The sequence below is a fragment of the Castor canadensis genome, chromosome 1 (assembly GCF_047511655.1).
Source record: "Castor canadensis chromosome 1, mCasCan1.hap1v2, whole genome shotgun sequence".
Classification (NCBI taxonomy): Eukaryota; Metazoa; Chordata; class Mammalia; order Rodentia; family Castoridae; genus Castor; species Castor canadensis.
Window position 1 is genome coordinate 87,812,674 of NC_133386.1, and position 23,904 is coordinate 87,836,577.

At 37.5% G+C, this 23,904-nt stretch overlaps 1 protein-coding gene and 1 pseudogene across 3 annotated transcripts in view; one reads left to right on the forward strand and one right to left on the reverse strand.

Annotated features, from left to right (window-relative positions):
- LOC109688742 (filamin-A-interacting protein 1) overlaps positions 1–23,904 on the reverse strand; it is a 250,520-nt gene that overhangs the window by 198,257 nt on the left and 28,359 nt on the right. Inside the window, exon 1 of one of the 3 annotated variants that reach the window (XM_074079404.1) lies at positions 19,338–19,717. The exons of the other annotated variants lie outside the window; for them this stretch is intronic. Within the exon in view, the coding sequence (XP_073935505.1) occupies positions 19,338–19,376 (39 nt within the window). The 5' untranslated portion in view covers positions 19,377–19,717. Of the gene's footprint in view, positions 1–19,337; positions 19,718–23,904 lie in introns of those variants that run through there. 3 annotated transcript variants of the gene reach the window in all.
- On the forward strand, positions 22,668–23,538 carry LOC141415591 (R3H domain-containing protein 1 pseudogene; annotated as a pseudogene).

A 23,904-nucleotide genomic window follows, 5' to 3' on the forward strand; every position in this document is an offset into this window, starting at 1 on the left:
CCTGTGGGAAAGATTGATGCAAATATCTGTCTTTGAAGTGATCAAAAATAAATAGATGTATAACAGCAACTGTAGATAATAAACAGGTGAACACGGTATATCCAAACATAAATCTCATTTAATGCTCACAATACGTAAAGTTTGCCATTATTATAATTCCCATTTTATATCTACAAAGGTAAAAACTTAGGGATGTAAGATAACCAGCCCAAGATCATATCATATAGCTTGTAATTGGGGTTTGGGCTTAAGCAGATTGACTCCACTGCCATTATTTTTTTAATAAGCACACTAGCCTGCTGTTGCAATACCTGTAGTGGGGTCACAAATCTACAAGCATACTGCAACTTAGATTTCAAGGAAAGTTTATCTCCTTTAATTGGATTGTAACCACTCCAATCTTTGTCACAAACCTCCGGCAGTGAAGGAAGGTAATTAACGTTTCTTAGTGTTGTTTAATATTTAGTCCAATTCAATAATTGAAACAGTCCCTTTAGATAATATCATAATCTGTCTAGAAAAGAAATGCAGGTTCCTTGGATTTCTTAGCCTCCCACCACATCCATGAGTGAAGCACATATGTGTCTCTGCTCTCCAAAATGGTGTCTGAGTGTTTGGGGAAGGCTATGGTTTATATGTAGGCAAGAATCCTTAAAATTTCCCAGTCTAAGCATGATGTTCAAGCCCACCTTGGTTGCTGCTTCCCCTGCTGGCATTCATAGCTGAACTTTTCTGGAATCCTCCTCAATCTGATCTCTAACATGTTTAAGCCTGGCAGCATTCCATGGTTGATGGAGTCTCAAGTCAATTCTCAATGTGCTGAAGAATTGCCCACATCTATGACATTTCCTATGTACTATCCCCTAGCCCAAGAGCCTACATCTACCTGTGCTTCAGGATGACCTCACCCAAGCAGGTGCACTGGCTTGACTGCCAATATAACTTATCATCCAAATCAAGAAACTTGTGAAAGTGAGAAGAAGCCCTATTATAATCAGAATGAAACAACAGGGGCAAACTAGGACAGTTTCCCAATGGGAACATAGAGCAAGCCCACTGGTCCTCAACTTAGCTGTCTTGAAATTACCTCTTCCAGAAGTTTCAAGAACTTCTGGATCCTATTTATGCTGCACAGCTGTAGAAAGCTAAACTTTGAGAACTCCTCCTTACCCCATTAGCATAGTCAAGTTCAATTTATTGAGTCCCAGGTTGGTTTGGGCTAGCCCAACAGGCAATATCATTTCCATACAAAATGGAAATTGCTCCCCGCACAATTATTGCTTCCTTCTTGCTCTTCAGGCCAAAACCCAGAAAGGAAAATGGCTCAGATGCCACAGGGGGAAAGGGTACCCTTTCTTTCCTATGGGAAAACTCTGATACAAGTTCTCCAGACTTTTATCTTTGGCAGAGAAAATCAAAGCCAAAGGAGACAGACAAAAACCCTCCAACTTAATTAAACCTTGCTTTCAACCCTGCTGTCATATTAATCAGGTCCATTGCCTTTCTTCTTATTCATGGACTTATAAGCCCTAAGAGAGATGGAAATAAAATGCATGCAAAATAAAATACCTCTTAATATATTAAAACTATATTCATTCTTAGTCATATTCTATCAACAAAGAAAGATGCAATTAAAGCCATTCAAAATTAAGATTTTTTTAATATAAATTTTCCATCTTTTCATTTTTCAGTTGTTTATTTATTTATTTATTTATTTTGGTGGTAACTGGGTTTTGAACTCAGGGCCTCCTGCTTGCCAGGCAGCACTCCACCATTTGAGTCATGCTTCCAGCCCCAAAATTAAGATTCTTAACATAGGCTCAATAAGCCAAATAAACACATGCCCTTTGTGAAATACTCTGTGAGAATTGTTAGATCTTTAGAGGCCAAAGTTCAGCTGTTTATAGCTCAAATCCTGTTATAAATATTGTATGGTTCCATGATTTTATCTTTGCAAGGTCAAAAACTATTATATATCAACTTTCTACTTAGGGCTTTGCTTACTCATTCAAGTGTCTCAAACCTAAACTGCAAGTCTTAGTGTTTTAGAGTGGCATTAAATGTGTTTCCTACATTGAGCAGGGATTATTGAGAAGTCTCTAAAGCTTGTGATGCCTCACAAGGGCATTTTATTTTTGTTGTTGTTGTTGTTTTAATTTTTATTTTTTTATTATTCATATGTGCATACAATGCTTGGGTCATTTCTCCCCCCTGCCCCCACCCCCTCCCTTATTATTCTCTTCATTCCATATCATTCCAGCCAGTAGCCACAAATTCATCTAGTTGATTTTGGACAAGCTAACCAAAAAAACTTTTGTATGCCAGTGTGTGGGTTTCAAAATATAAGCAAACACAAACATTGAGTAACCAGGGTTATGGAAAAATCAAACAGGAAGAAACTAGATGGAATTTGTCTAGAAAGGTTTATGATGTTTTATGATTAGTAAATGTTAGGAAAACATCCAAAGCTTCTTTGAAATGTTAAGAATGAACTGTTGGAGAGCAACTGTGCTTCAAAGAGTAGCAGAGTATGCAAAGCAGTATCTTAGGTTGGGGGGGGTCCTTACAACACTAATGAATTATTTAGAAAGGAGTAGAAGGGTGAGTTCAATAAATCTAGAAGAATTTCTATTAGCTCATCAAGTTAAGCGACTCCTTCCACACCCTAAATCCCTGAATTTCCAAGATAATTTCTTGGGAATTTGTGTTGCACAAATGAATAATCCTAGAAATGCAGCTCTTATTGCATATTCAGGTAAGCTGGAACTCAGCTAAAGAAAACTGCATAGAAATCTGAGTAGTTCTATAAAACATCTCTAGACACTTCATCATAATGAATGGGTTTAAGAAGCCACAGAAAGAAGACATTCTGCTTTATAAAGTGTATCATTATCAACAGACAGTCCTTGAATAGCATCAGGGAGCAAGACTTGTTTCAAGAAATAAAAAGAGTTGTAAATTTGTCCCTTCAACAAATTTTATCTAGTCCATAATTAGGATATATGTACAATTATAATTATAGTAGTATAAAATGGGATAAGGACAAAGAAATCATAAGAAGCAGAAACTCTTTTGAAGGGTCAAGGTAAATCAGAGATGCAGACAGAAGAAAATTAGACAAAGAATATGTGACATACATAAAGTGTAGCCTAGCAAATTCTCAATTATTCATGATTATAGATACAGAAATTATGTAAGCGACTGAAATATAAGGTCCTCAAGTGTCATACATTAAAATTTCAAATATCCCAAGCTTTTATACATCATGCAGCAACATAAACTATGAGACATAATCAAACTTTTATAAATCATTTCACTAAAAATTATTTCAGGCTATTGCTAGGTAGTACTATGTGAAAGCTATTGCACCTAGACAAGGTCTGGTCTCCATCAGAGTGGAAAATAGAGGAGCCAAGTTTTTGGGAAATGGCCTATGAGTTTGGAAGCTCCTCCAGCATTCTCCCCCCATCCCATCCCTGATAAAAGTCACATATATCCTGAATTAGGATTCTCCAGAGAAACAGAACCAGACAGAAGGTAGATAGATAGATATAGACAGATAAGACAGATGATAGATAGATAGATACATGATAGACACATATATACACACAAACATACATACATATGTAGATATGTAAATACATGGATAGATAGAAAGAAATAGATTTATTATGGAAGTTGGCTTCCACGATTATGAATCAGAGATGTTCAACACTCTGCTGACAGTGAATTGAAGAAACAGGAAAGATGGGGATATAATTCAGTCTGAATCCATATTTCTAAGAACTAGATGGTAGGGAGGAGATGCTATAAATCCTTGTCCAATTCTGAAGGCCAAAAAATCAGGGGTGCTGACATCCAAGAGCAAGAAGATAGATGCCACAGCTCAAACAGCAAAACTGAATCTTCCCTTCCTCTGGACTTTGTTTCTGTTTTGGTCCTTATTCAATTAGATGATGCCTACCCATATTGGCTGAGGGAGATTTTCTTTACTCAGACTACTGATCTAGATGCTAATCCCTCCAGAAACACCCTCACAGATACACCCAAAAATAATGTTTTACCAGTTGTCCGAGCACCCTTCAGCCCAGTGAAGTTGACATATAAAATTTAGCAGCGCATGTCCTCCATGGCAAGCATAAGACCCCACCTCATCTCCACTTTTCTGCTGAGCTCCCAACAGCTTCATCCAGAAGCCAATGGTCAAAAACTTGCTTTTTGCCTTGGTACCCCCAACACAACCTCACCTTCATCTTCCCTCCTTTCTCCATCTCCAAAGGAGCATCAAGTGGATAGATGGAGAGCCTTATCATGTGTCACATGTGCACCAGCCAGTGCTTTGGTGGTTGGATGGCAAAAGACCTCTTTCCTACTCCTGGTATAGGAATTTATTGCGACAAAACAATTTGCTCAGGTAGCTACAGAAGGGCAACAGACCCATGGGAATGTGGACTATCCCTAATGCAAGGGCCCCATGCCCACATCTTTGAAGAATTTTCCTTACCATCTGGTTTGCCTAAATATTTAAAATAACTGCACTTGTTTCAAATATACTTAGAGATATAATAGCATTTCTTATATTTCAGATGACAGAATCCTTTATGTAATATATCAGACATTGTACTTTCTAAAGTTGTTCTTATGAGATTATTTCAGAGGGAAATACAGTACTTCCTGCAATGACTTTAATTCATTCCCATTTCATTTCTTTTTTTTTCAATCAGTGAATCAATAGAAGTTATTTAGTAGAAAAGAGGCAAAACAAAAAAAGAATAGGTAAGCCTCAACCTGAATATAGATAGCTTATTGATAAGTCCAAACATTGAAATATACAAATGTATAAAAACATGAATGGAGTAGTTATACTCCTAGGTGAAGAAGAAAGCTGAGATGAAACCCAAGATAGGTACTTTAATATGGAAATACCCCATTTTGAGTAAAAAAAAATGCTAGACAAGTTGACAGTTTCGTATCCTGTCCCTTTTTCTGTGATAAATGAGATTTACAAGAAGTTATATCAAGCTTAAAATAGATACTATACTACAAAGATGTAACCAAAAGAGGTGGTTGGCCACCAAAACCCATTTTCCCTTTTCTCACATAATTAAGTTATAGTTAGGTATTGATTGGCCAGCTAGATAGCAATTAGATATGGCTTTGTGACTGAGCTCTGCCCACATGTACAGAAGTGCTCTGTGCCATTTCTGGCTCTGGACCCAAGGTAGAAGGTACGCATTCCCCCGCACTGTTTTCTCCTTCCCATTAACTTAAACCTAAATGTAAAGCATTCTACTTTGACTACATAAACAAAGACATTACCCTGGTGGATCATGTAGCAGTAAGACAGAAAGAAACCACACGGAGGAAATCTGTCATACTGATCTCGGGACTGTAAAGTGAGAAAGTCACTTCTCTATTCTTTAAACCACTATATTTTCAGGTCACATTGTTACAAAAGCTTAGTCTTACACTAACGAATTTGGAAGATAAAACGTTATAAAAAGAAGAGTATAGTATTCATTAACAATATCTTCTACTACAAGGTAAATTTAATTTTTTATTTTAATACAGATTATCTTTTTTCTGAACTGTTTGAGATTCCAGATTTCTACTTTGCAAATGGGACCCAATTCTAAATGCAAAATTCATTTGTGTTTTATATAGACATTATGCACATACCCTGAAGGTAATTTTAAGCATTTTTTTGGGTTTAGTGCATCTGAGTTTTGGGGAGTTTGTGGTGGTAATAGTGTTTTTGTTGTTGTTTATTTGTTTGTTTGTTTATTTATTCATTTGGGGGATTTGGAGCAATACTGAACTGATGGCCTCATGCTTGCTGGACAAATGCTCTACCACTTGAGTCACAGCCCCAGTCCAGTGTGTCTGAGTTTTAACTGCAACCCATCACATGCAGTCAGGTGAGTGACTCTCCACTGTGGCATCCTCATCATGCTGGTGTTCAAGAAATCTTGGATTTTGGAGTATTTCAGGTTTCAGATTTCGGATTAAGGGTGCTCAAGCTGTAGGCATCTTTTACTGATCCCTGGGCAAGCAAGGTATTAGTACAGAAGAGATCAAAATACCCACTTCACTTTCCTTGGACCTGCCATTGTGCTCTGTTGAAACCCCAGCTGCCAGCAGCATTCCTGTGCATCAGGGCTCTTCTTCCAGCTCCGTGCAGGCATAGACCAAAGTGCTAGGTAATGAACAGTCCCCAGAGTAACCTTCAGCTGCCTAGTGACCACACCCCTTTGCTGGTGTGTAAATATCCCTGCTCCTTCATCCCTTGGGTGGACTAATTCTAAAGTGTGAGCTTTGTTCCATTTTTCCAAGGTGTCCTGACAGAATTAAGTTCCAATTGCCCCTTATGGTAAATGGCCCCATGTCCTCCTTATTGGTTACTTTCCTGTCACTCCATCAATTCCTCCAGTTCCTTATAAGACTCTGAGCCTCCCAAATAAGCTAATTATAATCTGATCTTTGCATTGAGGTCTGCCTCTGGGAGAAGCTAAATCATAATTTGCTCCAGTTACTTTGTACTCACCATCTCAGCCTAAAACACTCTGTAACACAGCATATTCTTAGACTGATTTTTTTTCCTTGTGTATTTTGTTTTGTTTTGTTTTGTTTTAGGTAAGGGTCTCACTTTTGTAGCCCAGGATGACCTCCAACTTGCAATCCTCTTGCCTCAGTCTCCCCAATAGTAGGATTACAGAAGTTTACCACCACACCTGGCATGTATTATGCTATTTTTATGAATGAACAAATTGAATTTCTGAGAAGGTAAGTAATGACCCAAGTGAGTGTCAGAATGAGAGTTAATACACATTACTATCTCAGCAGTTTCTACACCCTCTAGAAGAAGTGGACCTTCCACAAGAGGCAGACATTTTCCCCCTTTTCTGCTGGAGCAGTCAGTAGATGGTAAAGTTGAAAGTTTGATGGGAAAGATAAAGTTGATCTACATTCCCTAAATATTTTGTGTTAAATAAAACACCTCTAATAACACATTGTCAAGCAGAACATTCTTTAGCCTGAAAAGGAAAGAGGCATATGTAGGTCACTTACTAACACAAATTTATTTAGCATTATTTAAATTAGTCATATCCTGACCAGAGTTAATTCTATTCCACAAATCTGCTTCTTAAGATGGTCTGTGTCTGTTCTTTTGATAGGATCACAGCTCTACGCACTTCCCTAACAAGATTTGTTGTAGAGAACAGGGTAATAGGCAAACATACAAGGAGGTATAAATAACTCCTAAGGCTTATAGGGCTCAGGAATTCTCATATTCAACAAAGAATTAAATCTCTTTTCCTATGAAACTCAAACAATTTTGGTTTTAGCATTTCAGTGATCAGTAAACAAAATTGGAAGATAACTGATGAGATAAATTACCTGTCCTGTGCCTTTTAATTTTATGTAAAGCAAAGCAAGCATATAGAGAGGACAGTGAAAAATCTTCATCCTTATTAACAACTTAATCTGTACATTCTTTTGTGTTTTTTAAGTTAGTAGTCTGGCAGGGAAAATCTCGCAAAGTTGTTGAGCATGGGCAATACAGTGGGTTAAAATAATGATGTTATAAATAGCATGGAAGTAGTTCAAAATCTCAGAGGAAAAAAGCTGTCTGTTTACTCTTCACCTCTTTTAGATATAATCTAAACATCACATTCCTAAAAGGATATGCAACATCACTCACATGCAATCTAGCAATTGCATTCCTCTCCTAGTCAGCTCAACCCTGTGGCGTGAACTTCAGCTCTGGCAATTTGAGGTAAGTGAACCCTGTGGTCATGCCAGCTTCAACTAAAGTTCATGTCCTAGAGACCGGCATGCTGGAGAATATGAAAAGCCTGAAAACACTATTATCTTCAGAAACTTAATGAGTCAGTTCCTACCCTCACTGATGTCAGTTTTTTATAGGGTACATTACATCACATAAAGTCTAAAAGAGTAGGAAAGCCATAATAAGCAAGACTGTGCATCAAAAGCTCTTAGGCACAATTTAGCTAATGTAGTCACATTCATATGACTTCATTCAGATGGACTACGGTAGTAAAAACAGAAAAGTGCATGTTGGAAATGTGTGCACTTATCTAACTTATCAACAGAAATATGGACATTGGAAATGCACATTTGTCTGACTTATAATAGTTTACAAAATTTTACATGTATATCTTAATAAAAGGAGTGTGCCTGCCTCCAAAATGGGACATGCTTTTCATTTGTCCCACAGGCTGCACATGAGATATAGAAAGATACACAAGTTTAACTAAATAATGAAATGTCGAATAGATGGTAGAATGTTTGCTTACCAAAGGCAAGGCCCTGGGTTCAATCTCTAGTACTATTTAAAAAAAAAAAAGCCAACTTCCTGCCTATTTAAAAGAACTCTAGAGCCAGCAGTGGCAGTGCATGCCACTAACCCCAACACTCAGGAGGCTGAGGCACAAAAGTTGTGTTTGAGACCAGCTAGGGCTACATAGCAAGACCCTGTCTAAAAAAAAAAGCCTTTATATTTGTTTTAGGTTTTGAGGATGTAATGTTGTTATTTCACACTGCTTGATTGAACTTTATCACAAAGTCCCAGTAATAGAATAGTGGTTTTGTGATGCAGGGCTTTTTTTTTTTTCTTAAGGTTCTTTATGTGCAATACAAACTTAAGCACTTGCAGATGAAATGATATGGTCTCCTGGATTTCATTATAAAAGTACATCAAATACTTTGGAAAAATTTAGGTAGGGAGTCTGGCTGAAACAATAATCCTGTTGATAATCGCTGAAGTTGAATGATGAGAACACAGGACTCCTTATATTAGTCTCTTCTTTAGTGCAGATTTAGAATTTCCCATAACAAAAGTGTAAAATAATATAAGCATGATTATAATTTTGACCTTAGGCTTTCAACTATCGTCTGAGATATTTTCTATGATAGTATTAACTCAGCATCAATCTAAAAGGTTTTAATTACATATAAAAACTGAAAAGTTTTCTTTAAAATGTTCAAATGCTATCTTAAAGTACTTATAAAAATTTAAAATGTTTTTTAAATTTTTTCTTTTACTCATATATGCATACAATGTTTGGGTCATTTCTCTCCCCTCCCCCCCCTTTTACTCCCCCCCACCCTCCCTCTTCCCCCCTACCCCCTTGCTACCAGGCAGAAACTATTTTGCCCTTATCTTTAATTTTGTTGAAGAGAGAGTATAAGCAATAGGAAGGACCAAGGGTTTTTGCTAGTTGAGATAAGGATAGCTATACAGGGAGTTGACTCGCATTGCTTTCCTGTACATGTGTGTTACCTTCTAAATTAATTCTTCTCAAACTAACCTTTTCTCTAGTTCCTGGTCCCCTTCTCCTATTGGCCTCTGTCGCTTTAAAGTATCTGCACTAATTTCTCTGCATTGAGGGCAACAAATGCTACCTAGTGTTTTAGGTGTCTTACCTATCCTCACCCCTCCCTTGTGTGCTCTCGCTTTTATCATGTGCTCATAGTCCAATCCCATTGTTGTGTTTGCCCTTGATCTAATGTCCACCTATGAGGGAGAACATACGATTTTTGGTCTTTTGGGCCAGGCTAACCTCACTCAGAATGATGTTCTCCAATTCCATCCATTTACTTGTGAATGATAACATTTCGTTCTTCTTCATGGCTGCATAAAATTCCATTGTGTATAAATACCACATTTTCTTAATCCATTTGTCAGTAGTGGGGCATCTGGGCTGTTTCCATAACTTGGCTATTGTGAATAGTGCTGCAATAAACACAGGTGTGCAAGTGCCTCTGGAGTAACCTGTGTCGCATTCTTTTGGGTATATCCCCAAAAGTGGTATTGCTGGATCAAATGGTAGATCTATGTTTAGATTTTTAAGTAGCCTCCAAATTTTTTTCTAGAGTGGTTGTACTAGCTTACATTCCCACCAGCAGTGTAAAAGGGTTCCTTTTTCCCCACATTCTTGCCAACACCTGTTGTTAGTGGTGTTGCTAATGATGGCTATTCTAACAGGGGTGAGGTGGAATCTTAGAGTGGTTTTAACTTGCATTTCCTTTATTGCTAGAGATGGTGAACATTTTTTCATGTGTTTTTTGGCCATTTGAATTTCTTCTTTTGAGAAAGTTCTGTTTAGTTCACTTGCCCATTTCTTTATTGGTTCATTAATTTTGGGAGAATTTAGTTTTTTAAGTTCCCTATACATTCTGGTTATCAGTCCTTTGTCTGATGTGTAGCTGGCAAATATTTTCTCCCACTCTGTGGGTGGTCTCTTCAGTTTAGAGACCATTTCTTTTGATGAACAGAAGCTTTTTAGTTTTATGAGGTCCCATTTATCTATGCTATCTCTTAGTTGCTGAGCTGCTGGGGTTCCATTGAGAAAGTCTTTGCCTATACCTAATAGTTCCAAAGTATTTCCTACTCTTTCCTATACCAACTTTAGAGTTTGGGGTCTGATATTAAGACCCTTGATCCATTTTGAGTTAATATTGGACTTATAAAAATTTAAATTCAGGCCAGGTACCAGTGGCTCACGCCTGTAATCTTAGCTACTCAGGAGGCAGAGATCAGGAGGATCATGTTTCAAAGCCAGCCCAGGCAAATAGTTCATGCGACCCTATCATAACATAAAAAGGTCTGGTGGATTGCCTCAAGATGTGGTATGGTGCCTTCAAGACACCATACCACAAAAAAAAAAAAAAAAAAAAAAGTTCAGGAATAAACATACAATTTTTTGAAAAAAGTAGTATATTTTTATGTTCATTGCTTTCCCTATTTTGGAAGATGTTTGTAAAGCTAAACAGCCTCTGAGGTAAAGAGGAGGCCTCTGCAGAGAAATTCCAAGGAGAGATGCATTTAACAGTGCTGGAATCCCATCTACAGCTTTTCTTGTTTTGTTTTGTTTTTTAAGACAGAGTCTCACTTTGTAACCCAATCTGGCCTTCACTTTGTGGCCCAGTCTAGCCTCAATTTCATGACCATCGTGCCTCAGCCTCCCAAGTCCTGGGATTACAGTCATGCTCCACTTTGCCCAGCCAGCCCATTTTTCTCACAGAAGTTTTTAGGTACTACTTATTATGTTTTCAAGAATTGGTCAATAAGATGATTATAATAGCCTATCTCTTTATTTCTTTTTTTTTTCATGGCACTGGAGTTCGAATTCAGGGCTTCACACTTGCTAGGCAGGTGCCCTACTACTTGAGCCATTCCCCCAGCCCCTATTTCTTTATTTTGCAGTGTACAAAAGAAACATAACAGACCAGTATTCATAGCAGACCAGTGATAAAATTTTATTTTGATTTAGATGGATTTTAATGATGGGGTTCGTGACTCTATATTAGAGTTTATCCACAGATAAGGAGAAGTTCTTTAAATTAAATATGTTTTTGTTTTTCTAGTAATTTTATTACTGTTTTGAAATGCCAGGAAATCAAATCAAAAGCCATCTCTATTGTTAACATTGATGATGGTACTGCTACCCACAAAAAGCACATGAATATACACACAAATATATGTGTACATATGCATGATTGGTGTTTTGAAATACAAATTAAATAACCATTGAAGGAAACATTGCATCCAGAGAAGTGAAGTCAGAGTTTTCCTGTTGGTAATTCATGCTGGTGATTATGAGCCCAGCAGCTAATGACCTCTACTCTGATACATTAAGTCTAACCAAAGATAATGGTGAACTTGCTTCCAGTTCAGCACGTGACAGTGTGCAAATTAGCATTAGTTCTTAATAAGATCAGTGTCCTGCAACTCACAGTTCTCCAGGGCTCATTATGCCGTCTCTCTCCAGGTGAAAATTTCTTCTCCTAAGAAGTCTTGCATAATACATTCTCTTGACAGAGGTTGTTCTCATCCTAATCAGTCCCCCACCTTAAAACTTTCTGTTTTTTCCACTTTCATGCTGTGAATGCTGCTGACAGTTGTTGAGAATGATTATTCATTTGTAAACTTCTTTAATAACATTTTTGTTAGATGTTGAGTTTCCCAGCCAAGTCAACCAAAACTTTGATTTTGTAATTGTAACCATTCTGCAAATTATGGTCAGTGTATGGACAATCGTGGTAGAATTTACTAATCACAACTTTGTGTGTCTTTTTCAAACAGCATTTATATTTTGTTAAATAATTGGGGACACCTTCAGACAAGTAGGTACAGAGTTATTTTGTAGGATCCCAGATTTGTTAGGTGGTTGAGTGTCCTAGGTTGAATTTAGAAAAGGATAAAACCTGCAATAAGAAATTAAAAGGGGATTTTTATTCTTTTCTTTGTAAATAAATTTACTAGCATATAATAGTTTATAGGGGGATACATTGTGATATGTACATATGTGTTTACAATATACCTTAATTGGATCTACCCCCTCCAATACTTTTTTTTCAACAAAATTGGTTATTTCACCATCCTACACTAACCTGAGTGCATGCTTGCTCTCATGTAGATAGATGGTGTTTGAGTGCCCCCTGGTGGCTTCTTGCTCTGTACAGCATGAGTCTGACCTTTACATCATCAGCCTGACACTTCAAATGCCAAATTAAAACAACATATTTTTTTGCTAGACAATAGATCATCTGCTCAAAGAATGCAGAATTCTGAACCTTATATCACAATAGCATACATATTTTGAAGTACATAAATGGTTCTGTTACACCATGGTCAAGTACCTTCTACTAATACAAAAAGTGGAAGCCAAAGAAATTACATACTTGTTATTTTAAATAACACATCATATTTTGACACAATGATTTAGTATCTTGGATCACTCTCAGTCCTTAAGGGAATACAATTGTGAGATTTGGAATCAGAAAATCAGATATGAAATCTGTGAATGAGTGAAGAAAATTGTTTTGTATGGAAGGATTTTTTTAATATTCGCTTTCTTTTTCTCTTCATACTTTCATATATCCTCCTGTTAATGCACAAGAAAGTTAAGAGAGCAAGGAAGAACCAGTCAATACTCACTGCAGCATGGGTTAGTTTAATGACTAACAAAATAGGTCCTGAGTGGAGCAGTGCATAAAATTTGCATGATCCAATTCACTGGAAGAACAGAAGGAACCAGAGGCAAGGGAATATGTCACCTGGACTCTAAGGGACTGGGCAGCAGAGTCAGGAGGATCCCAAACTCCAGTGCTCAAAACTATGGTTTGCAGATTTCTTTCTGTTTAATATTAGGCCTCTTCCTTTCTCATTTACAAGCCAGAAACGTTCCTAGGGAGATTAGGCTATATCATTTTATCAGGTCGTGGCTTTCCATTTTTGAAGTTCCCATTTTCCTGCTGACCCATCATCTGACCAAAACTTCCTATCATTGTAAGTTCACAAAATAGGCCCAAAGTACTCTTCTGTCTTCATTTTTCACCACATACTCATCATCCACAGAACTCCTCTTGCCAGTTGTGTCTTCCTCCTCTCAAAGTCATATTCATCTTCTGAAAACTAGTTTAAACCCTGCATGTTCCATGAGACCATATATCATCAGCCTGTGAGAATCTCTATCTCCTACTCATCTGCCTTATTATTTAGAGGTGTCATTCCTTATGCCTCTAGGTCAGTAGTTCTCAACCTAGACTATGATTTAAATCACAGTGAGGGCTGGGGTATAGCTCAGTGATAGAGTACTTGCTTACCCAGGGTTTGACCCCCAGTGCCATTAAAAAAAAAATTGAGGATTTGTAGAGCACCTGCCTAGCAAGTGCACATACACTCGTGCATGGAAGCAATGCTAGGAATCTCTCTGTATAGCTATCCTTATCTCAACTATCAAAAATGCTTTGTCTTTCTTATTATCTCTTATGTCTTCTCCTCAACAAAATTTGAGAAGAGGGCAGAACAAGTTCTGCCTCGAAGCAAGGGGGGTGGGGGGCAGAGGGAGGGGGCGAGGGTAGGGGGGAGAAATGGCACAAACAATGTATGCACATATGAATAAATGAATAAAGAAAAAACCCAGTACCACCAAAAAAAGTGATTGTACATAAAAAATGAAAATATAATATCTGATTGGTCCTATAACCACACAGAAAATAACTTTCATAACTAGCTTTAAAATATAAAATGTGATGATACCTCTTTACAGGTATACATATACCCAACAGATAAAAAGAGCTACAAAAAATTTCATTTAACTGTTTTTCATAATAGAATAGTGTTATTCTGAGATTGCTCTGCATATAATCAGGATAAAGTAAGTGAGTTATTGTGTGATATGCTAAATCTTTCATCCCTGGTGTCATTGAGAACCAGATTCTTGGCAAGGAAATGAAGAAATATAGATGTAAGACAGAGAATTTAGGAGAAAGAGAGAGGAAGGAAGGAAGGAAGGAAGGAAGGAAGGAAGGAGATATATTAGTATAATTCAAGATGTAATTCATCTTACAAAGAAATTCCGGGCTCTCTGTCCTGAACAAATATCTCATTATAAATGAGTATCCCTAGCACTTAGACTGTTTTAATTGAAAAATCATGTCACACTAAAAGAAATCAAAGTTCTTTTGGATAAGTAACTGACTCCATGACTGGGTCAGAGAAAATGTGATCTCACAACATAAGACAAAGAATTGCTCAAAAACTAATGAAATTACATCTGTATTTGAAGTAGGTCCTACTAGCTAAATCCGGGATAATATGAGCTCCAAAGAAAAGGGTAGCTGGACGTGGTGCAGGTGGAGCATGGCGCAGGTGTTAGAGCGCTTACCTAAGAAGCACAAGGGCCCGGGCTGAGCTTGAACCCCAGAACCATCACCAAACAACAGCAAAACCAGTAAAGGATTGTGACCTGTCAATCAAAATGCAGTCCCTATTGTTACTCAGATGAAAAAGAGACTAAAAAGGGAAGGGAGGGAAAACTCTTCTTGACAGAAGAGAGATAATAATTATAAAGAAATAAAATAATTTTAAAAAGATTTTGCCTCCTTCATTGCAATAACTGATCAAGAATAGAATCATTAATGGATAATAAAACCATTGACTCAAAGTTAATGGGAAATGGTATATTCACATAGTCTCTAAGCATCACCAACTTCAAAAAGAAAAATATGTCTGCAAAATGCAGCTCTCTGGCTGCTCGCCCTTAACTAAATGCTCATACTTTGCATCACCAATAAGTCAAGCTAACTTGGTGAAAGCTTCCTGATGTGATGCAGTATGTGTATATCATCTGTGACTCAGCCAGAAATGTTTAACCTAATCTAATCAAAGTAAAACCAATGAGAGACCTTCTAAATAACAATCAATCTGCACTCTTCAAAAGCAACAATGTCAAGAAGAACTAAATAAGGTACAGAAAACATTCTAGATTAAAGAGACACAAAATTCAGAGGCCTAACATGGTCGTCCACAGCTGTAATCCCAGCACTTGGGAGGATGAGGCAAGAGGATCATTTAGGTAAGGCAAGTCTGATCTATATAGCAAGATGAATAACCCTTGATTTATTCTGTACTAAAAAGTAAAAACACTACAAAATTTATTGTATATATTTAGGTCAATTTTAATATGAGCTATAGATTAAGTAATATGGGGTTTTTTTGTTTTGTTTTATTGGTGTTAGGGATTATATATTTTTAAATGTATAATATCTGTATATGAACATGTGTGTTCTATATGCAATTTAGAGGAGGATGGCTATTCATTCTACATGAGATATACAATTTGAGATGGACCAAGGACACACTAAATATGGAAATGTACATAGAATTCGATAATCACATGTTTAAAATCAAATTTCATTTATTTATTTATTGCAAGTGCTGGGGATCGAACTCAGAGCCTTGTGTCTGCTAGGCAGGCACTGTACCATTAGCTACACCCTCAGCCCTTGAAATAAAATTTAGGATTGGGCAAAGAAGGCAGAAGACTTGCTGGCTATGAAAAAGGAAGAAAGGGTTCACAAACCCAGGCATTGGAGCACCCCTTAATGCTGGGAACACCCTCAAGCAGACTTCATTCCTACAACTGCAAGGAATGGAATTCTGCCAACATCCTAAGTAAGCAAAGGAAAGTTGTTCCCCAGACCCCAAAAAGGAATACAGCCCTGATCACCCCCGACTTTAGCCATTAAGGCCTACATTGGACTTCAGACAAAAAAGAACATAAGCTTTTTTTCCCATTTCAACAAACAAGTAAATTGGGCAAAAACAGAAATCAGGGATTTGTTGGCTCATATAACAGGGAAGATTGAGGTGGAAAATGGAGACAGGTCTCACTGGCATCACCAGAACAGAACTTGATTTATTTTTATTATTTCTTTCCACATTGTGACTGCCCCTCTCATTGTCTGCGGACCTCAGTGTTTCTATTTTGAGTCAGATTTCTTCCATGTCACAGAGGATGTGTACAGCCGCAGACAGGTCCAGGGCTGCGTCCTCTGTTCAGCCACCTCAGAGAATACAGAAGATCTCCCTCTTTGATGGTCATACATAATATCCCATGGAAGATTACTACTTGTCCCATACTAGATCATGTAAAAAAATTCTTTTTTTTAAATTTACTTTATTCATAAGTGCATACAATGATTGGGTCATTACTCCCCCCTTCCCCCTGCCCCCTCCCTCTTGCTTCCAAGCAGAGACTGTTTTGCCCTTATCACTAGTTAAAAAAAAATTCTTGACCCAAGAATACAGGACCATATTTGGCCAGGTCAGGGTCACAGGTAGCTCCATAGATCACTACCAGCCCATCCAGAACCACACGATGAATGAGGTCACTGGGAGGTATGCCTTTGAAGGGTGTATCTTGTACCTGGCCCCTTTCTTCTCTCTCCCTCTCCCTCTCCCTCTCTCTCTCTCTCCTATTCAATTACAGATGAGTATGTGAGTGTGTGTGTAGACTGTCCATGCCTTGGCTCAGGGACAGCTGGGACAGCCCTCACCTGGCCCTGACCACCCATGTCCCTCTCCATACATTGATCATTGGATGGGAATCACCTGGTTCCTCCTTTCCCATAAGTTCTCGTAGGTTTTAAAAAGCACCTGGAGATGAGAAGCACACTCTGCTTCCAGAGTCCACCTGGGTCCACTATGCTCCTTTTCAAAATTCCCTTCCCTAACTTTTAATAAACTCCATTTGCACCCATGTGTCCTGCCATGGATTCTTCCACGCAGGACACAAAGAATTTGGAAGTCTTCTGATCACAGACTGCACCATTGCCATTACCAATCTGACATGGGATGAAGGAAGATTTATCAGTGATCAGTGTATAATGATGATTCTCAAAATATGGCCCTTGGCCTGAGAATATCAGAAATCACCTAGATATTTTGTTCAAAATGCAAATTTCGTGGTCTCCCTCAAACTTAACAGACCTATGAAGGTGAGTCTGGCATTTCTCCACTCTAAATAGCTGAGAACAAATAGGATAACAGTTTCTATTTTTTTTTTTTTTGGTGGTACTGGGATTGAATTAAGGGCATCTCACATTCTAGGCAAGTCCTCTACCACTGAGCTACACCCACTGCAGAGTGGTTTAAATAGGAAAGCATTCTTTAACAATATACATACACAGTTCTTTTCCAAAATGTTTGAATTAGAAATCTCCCACTTAATTCTCTGCATTTTATCTATCACTATACAATTATTGACAATAATTTAGATTTACTGTGACAGTTAATCTTACAAGCACATTTAAACATCTTGACAATACTATTTTTAAATTCTGCTTTCTAAATTATTTCTATACCAGTGTTCAGTAAAGAGAAGGTTTTATTTGTTCAGCCCCTGCATGTTGAAAAGGGTGGGTTCGTGATCTGAACCTGGAATATGCTGCCTGATGCATGAGTGTTTTGTATACCTCAGACCTTGGGCCATCCTGGATACCTCTGGCCTTTGGAGAACTGAGACTTTGAAAAAAAAAATCCTGGATACTAAGGCTTTGCAATACTGTGTAATGTTGTCTCTCATCATTGCTGGGAGGATTAAGGGCATCCCTTATAACTTCACAGGACAGGAATACCTGGAAGCTTGTGCCTGGATTTCAGCTCCAGCTTTTCCTACTGGTGACTTTAATCTGCATCCTTTCACTGTAATAAGTGGTATTTTTTACTGTAACAGCTTTTTTGAGTTCTGAATTTTTCCAGAGAATCATCAAGCTTAAGGGTGCTCTTGGGAATCCCTAACACAACATTACAATATTAAAATATTTTCAATTCCATTAAGTTTATAAACCATTTTAAGTAGTACACTATATATTAACTTTTCATTTTCTTGCTCTTTAGCCCAATAGCTACTAGAAATTGACCCTAAAGAGATCACACAAAATAAGGAAAGCACTATATGAATTAAACTATTTATTACAGTGTAGTTGAAAATGAAGGCAACCTAAATTTCAACGCTATAGGAACGATTTAATGAACACTGATGTGTCCACTTAGTGGGATGTGTATAATTATTAAAATGTTTAATTAAAGAATGTAACTCTCAAATTTTGGAGAATATTATATGGACAAAAACTAAAAAGACCATGGGCAAATAAAACACAGTGATTTGTGATGGTATTTGAATTTTTTATTGCTGTAATAAAATTATTTTTTACAATCAGTAACTATTTTTAAGCACCAAATTCTAAGTTTATGGTACTAATTCAATTTTTTAAATTTGAACTTCTGAAAAATCACAGATCACTGACACATATACCACCCACTACCTAAAAAAGAAGTTCTAGGTTCTATGTGGAATCCAGAACCTTTAAAACACAGGATTAGGAAATAAAAGAGTGACTCAATGGAGATGCATTTGGTGTGGAGGGGGCTTAGGCTTTAGATTCAAATCCACCTAGGAAGAGCACCAGTTTTACCTGCTCCTAGCTAGGAGGCCTTGAGTAATTTCCTTCACCTTGTAGAGCCTGAGTTTCCTCATTTGTGCAATGAGGATAGTAATAACTACAACTGCTTTTTATGGTTATTGCAACAAGGAAGTAAAGCCCTTGATATGGTGCCTGGCACTGAGACAAAGCTAAATATATGTATAAGATTCCAGATGTCAATCTATATATTTTAAAAAGTTTCTAATCCTGTAATATCCACTTCCAATATTATATTAGTTATGAACAAATGTAACCTTCACAACACAATCATAACCCAATAGATCTGAAAAGAAACCATAATTTTAGGTGATTGGTTTAAGGGTTGAAAATGCATATATTACATTTGTACTTTTCCTTTTAATTAAGTCATAAATCTAATTTCAAAATCAAGTAATCTCATTTAAACCTCTATTACTAATTTTCAAATCTAAAATAGAGCAGCATTGGCATAATAAATATTTATCAGAGGTCATTAATGAACCAACAAAAACAACAACTCAGAGAAATAACAGAATGAAATAATGGATGGAAATTCTTACCACGGCCACTGTCACTGTCTTCCAAAAGCTTCTGGGCATTGTATTTTGCTAAAGTGTTCAAAGAAGAAGATTTCGGGTACTGTTTCTCTATTTTTAAGTGCACAACAGTAGTTTGTTTTCAAATGTCTTTCCTTGGTTAGTTCAAAAACAAAATAAAAAATGATAGTGCACAAGTATTTTCCTCCAGTGTGCAACGTTTCATTGTTCATCCAGTCTATCTGCTAATGTTGCTTTAATTGCGTGTCTGTGTGGGCAGTACTGTCTCCTACCAGAGCATGCTTTTTATTTGGTTAGACAGGCGATTCCGAGAAAAACAAGTAAGACAATTTTTGTTTTCCTACTAGTGGGAGTCAAGTATGCATTGAGGAAATATTTGTCATACTCACCACATTTTTGTCATATACTTGTCTCACAAGGCCAGTGAAAAGCTAAGAAAAAAGAAGAATAGCTGCTGTGTGTAGTATTGGAGCAACACTCCCTGCCACCCATCTCTACTCCTACAGGGTGGCAAAAAAAATCTTTCTAAAACACAGATTTTCAATTGCTCAAAATTTCTTTTTCTTTCTTTTTGTTGTGGTTTCATATTTTGTTTTTTGTTTGGATGGGGCAAGGTTTCATTTTGTTTCCTTGTTGTTCTTATTTTATTTTGTTTTTTGAGACAGGGTCTAGCTGTGTAGCCCAGGAGGGACTTGAACTTGAAGTCTTCCTGCCCTAGCCCCCAGAGTGCTAAGATTACAGGCATGTACCACCATGGCCCGGCTTCAAAATTTCATAAGGTTTCCTTTTTGTCTACTGCTTGACATTCAGCTTTCCAGCCTGCTTCCCTACAAAGGACCCCAAATACTTGGCCAGGAGAGTTCAACCCTGTATCTTTGCACCCTCTGTTATTGGTACCTACAATGATATTTATCCAAATTCTCATCATCTCTCAAGACACAGCTCAACAGATCTCTCATTCACATACACTCTCTATACCCTTATGGTTCATATTCAGCACCTATCTGACCTCTTCTTTTGGCACTTAATAAAATTGTACTCTTGAGTACCCCCACCTAGCACAACAATAAAAAAAAGGTAAAAAAAATTGTACTTAAGTAGCCATGCCCTTTTTATGATCCATCTTCTCTTCTGTTAGAAAATCACAACTATTGTATCATTGGAGCAAAAATGGTGATTATGTCCATGGTAGATTTTTTTTAATTGTTTACAATAATTCATTCTTTTTTTTTTTTTTCTAATGTATTTCCAGATCCTCTATTGACTTTGGGCTCCTATGTGTGACTTGCTTAGATCAATGATATTTTCAAATATATCATTTCCAAAGAGAAGCTTTTAGAAAAATGACAAGATTCCCAAAGTGCCTAGTTTCTGTGGCCTCTGCTATAAGAAAAGCATTTGAAGGGCTGAGGCTGGAATAGCCTTTCCTAGCATGGCCTTGGGCTCAATCCCCAGCAGTGACACAAAAAAAAAAAGAAGAAAGAAGAAGAAGAAGTCCAGTGCTAGTGGCTCACCTCTGTAACACTAGCTATTTTGGAGGATTGCAGCTAAGCTCAGCCCTGACAGGGAGTTTACAAGACCCCATTTCAGCCAATAGCTGGGCATGGTAATGCATGCGTGGTTCATGTGGTAGAGCACTTGCACCAGAAACACAAAGCCCTGAGTCCAAACCCAGTACTGCCAAAAAAAGCATGTTGCATCCAAAACCTCTTTTAGTCTCTAAAAGAAGGTGATATATGCAGCAGACTCGGCCTGCAATCTGGGTGTAGTCACAACATCCAACCAGTAGTTGACAATATGAACCTGAGGCAAAAAAATAAATAGTTGTTATTGTAAACAACTGAGAATTTGAGATTATTACACAGTGAAGCTGCCTGATAAAATACCCAATACTTTGTAGGCACTATACCACATATCCACACTATTTCATTTAACTGACACACAATCCTATGTGTTATATACTTTATTATCTCCATTTTACATATGAGAAAACAAGAATAAGAGAGGTAAAGTAACTATGCCAAAACACACAGCACTGTAAGACTCTGGAATCAGACACATCTGGTTTTAAATTAGCTGCTGCCATGTATTGAATATAGTATAACAGGCAAGAGACAATCACACTAAAACTCAGTGAAATAGAGGTAACACTTAAGCTCTTCTCACAGTGTATTTCTGTGACTGTTGCGAAGACTAAATTCAATAAAGAATGTAATAAATGAGCTTTAATTTATGTCACCCCTACAGTAGGCCCTGAGATAAAGCATTGGATTGTAGGCAGTTTAGGAGGCGTGTGTGGAAGTGGCGAAAGTAAAACAGAGAATAAGAAAAGCCAATGAAATGATCAGGTTACAAGTGGGGGAAACAAGCTCCATCTCCCTAAGGTACAATGTGGAAAATGTCTCAGGCGGCTAAGATCCCATCAGACCTAACCTTTTCACAAGGTCTAAACTAACAAACAAACAAAAACAAAAGCAATGACCTAAAGACACCAGAAAGTAAACACAAAGCAAGCATGTTCTGGAAGAATCAAAACTTTGAAAAAGGACCAGAAGAGGATGTGTTTCCCATCAGTGCAGATTTTAGCCTGAGGGCAGGCTGAAGTCAATACTACAGCATGTGGCTAAAGCACTCGTAGAAAGCAGTTTTCCTGGCCTGAAGAACTGAGTGGAATTCAGAGTAATCACAGACCCTGAAAAGTGTCAAGGGACTCTGAGAAAGAAGAGAGCCAGAAAGGGAGAGGCCTGAATTGTGTTCATAAACCCTGCCCATGTCTCTGACCTATACACGAATAAGGCTGACTTTGAGTATCCCAGCTAAGGACAAAAAACAATGAACTGAGATTTGAGGTGTGGCTGGAGAGTTTACAACTTGAGTTTAACAATTTAAATTTCCCATTAAAATAAGTAAAATAAACACTCTTTGGAAAAATAGAATGTGGAGCCATAAATATGAGATTCAACAATGCCTAGGACATAATCCAAAATTGCTTAACATATTAAGAATCAGGAGGTAGTGAGAATGAGTGGGATTCTGCCAGCAAGGCTTCACTGCCAGAGAGGCTGCTGGTGAAGCCGGTGTCCAGGCTGGTAAAGGGGTTAATTCCTTTCATAAAACTGTTACTTATACCCACCCAGCTCTGCCACCATCACCCAACCTCCTCTTTATCCTCCTCCTCAGTAACACAGGCCATTGAAAGCTACGATATATTTGACCCAAGACACTCCATTTTAGCCCAGGAATCTACAGTGGTGACAAGGATATAGGACTCTCTCCTGCTGGATTAAGATGCTTCAATATAATTTTCATCCTGACTGACAGCTGTGAAATGGAACCTTGGACTATTTTATTTTATTTTTTGTGGAACACCACAAATTCATAGAACACATCAGGCTTCAAATTCCCTGTAAAATTCTAAAAGAACTTTGACTAATGGGGATGTCTGATAGCGTTACTATAAAAGTTGAAACTGAAATGATGAAGAATTTGGAGAAAGAAGTGAAAGATACAATCATAGTTGAAAATCTTATCAAGTCAGAAAACTACAAGAAGATTTGGGCAGAGAAGAATGAACATTGTATTGATGACAATATTGATTTTCATGAATAAAATTCAGATCCAGTTACCACAATCTTTTGAAAAAAAAAAAGACCACCTTTCAAAAGATGAAGTAAACAAAGGAAAAGTTAGTGATCAGTTGCCAAGAGAAATGTTATCAAGAGATTCCAATAAAAAATACAATGATTCAACCAGCATAGGTCTACATGAGTTTTTAGTAAATGTGTTTAAAAAAAAAAATCCCAGGGACATAATGCTTCTGTTGAAATGGCATCAAGAAATTTTAGAGGTTATTGGTAATAATGAGTCTCCACATAAAAATTTCCTCCAATGACATCTTACCATAGAATGCTATTACAAGGAGTAGCCACTTACTTTCAATTACAACACAATGTTGATCAGAGTGGGAAGTCTATCATAATAAATAATACAAGAATACCTGGTCAGAAATTTAATGATCATGTTGGGGATGACAGAGGTGAAAACTTTCAGAAATAATATACCCTTAAAAGAGACAATTCTAGCTTTGACAACGATGAGGAACCAGATGTGAATACATTTGAAAGATGACATAGAAATCTATCCAAGAAAGAGAAGCCAGGTGCTAGTGGCTCATGCCTATAATCCTAGTTACTTGGGAGGCTGAGATCTGAAGGCTCATGATTTGAGCCTAGCCCAGGCAAATAGTTCTCAAGATTCCCGTTTCATCAATAGCTAGACACAGTGGCATGTGTCTGTCTTTCCAGCAACAGCGGAAGCCCTCAAATAGGAGGACTGGTGTCCATGCCAGCCTGGGCAAAAAAAGCAAGACCCTATCTAAAAAATAACCAGAGATGAAAGGGCTGGGGATATGGCTTAAGTGGTAGAGCATCTGCCTAGGAAGTGTAAAGCCCTGAGTTCAAACACAATACCAAAAAAAAAAGAAGAAGAAAGAAAGAAAGGAGAAGAAGTGTAATAGAGAGCCAGAGACCAAATATTTTCCCAAGAGTCCCTGTATTCCCAAGATAAATAA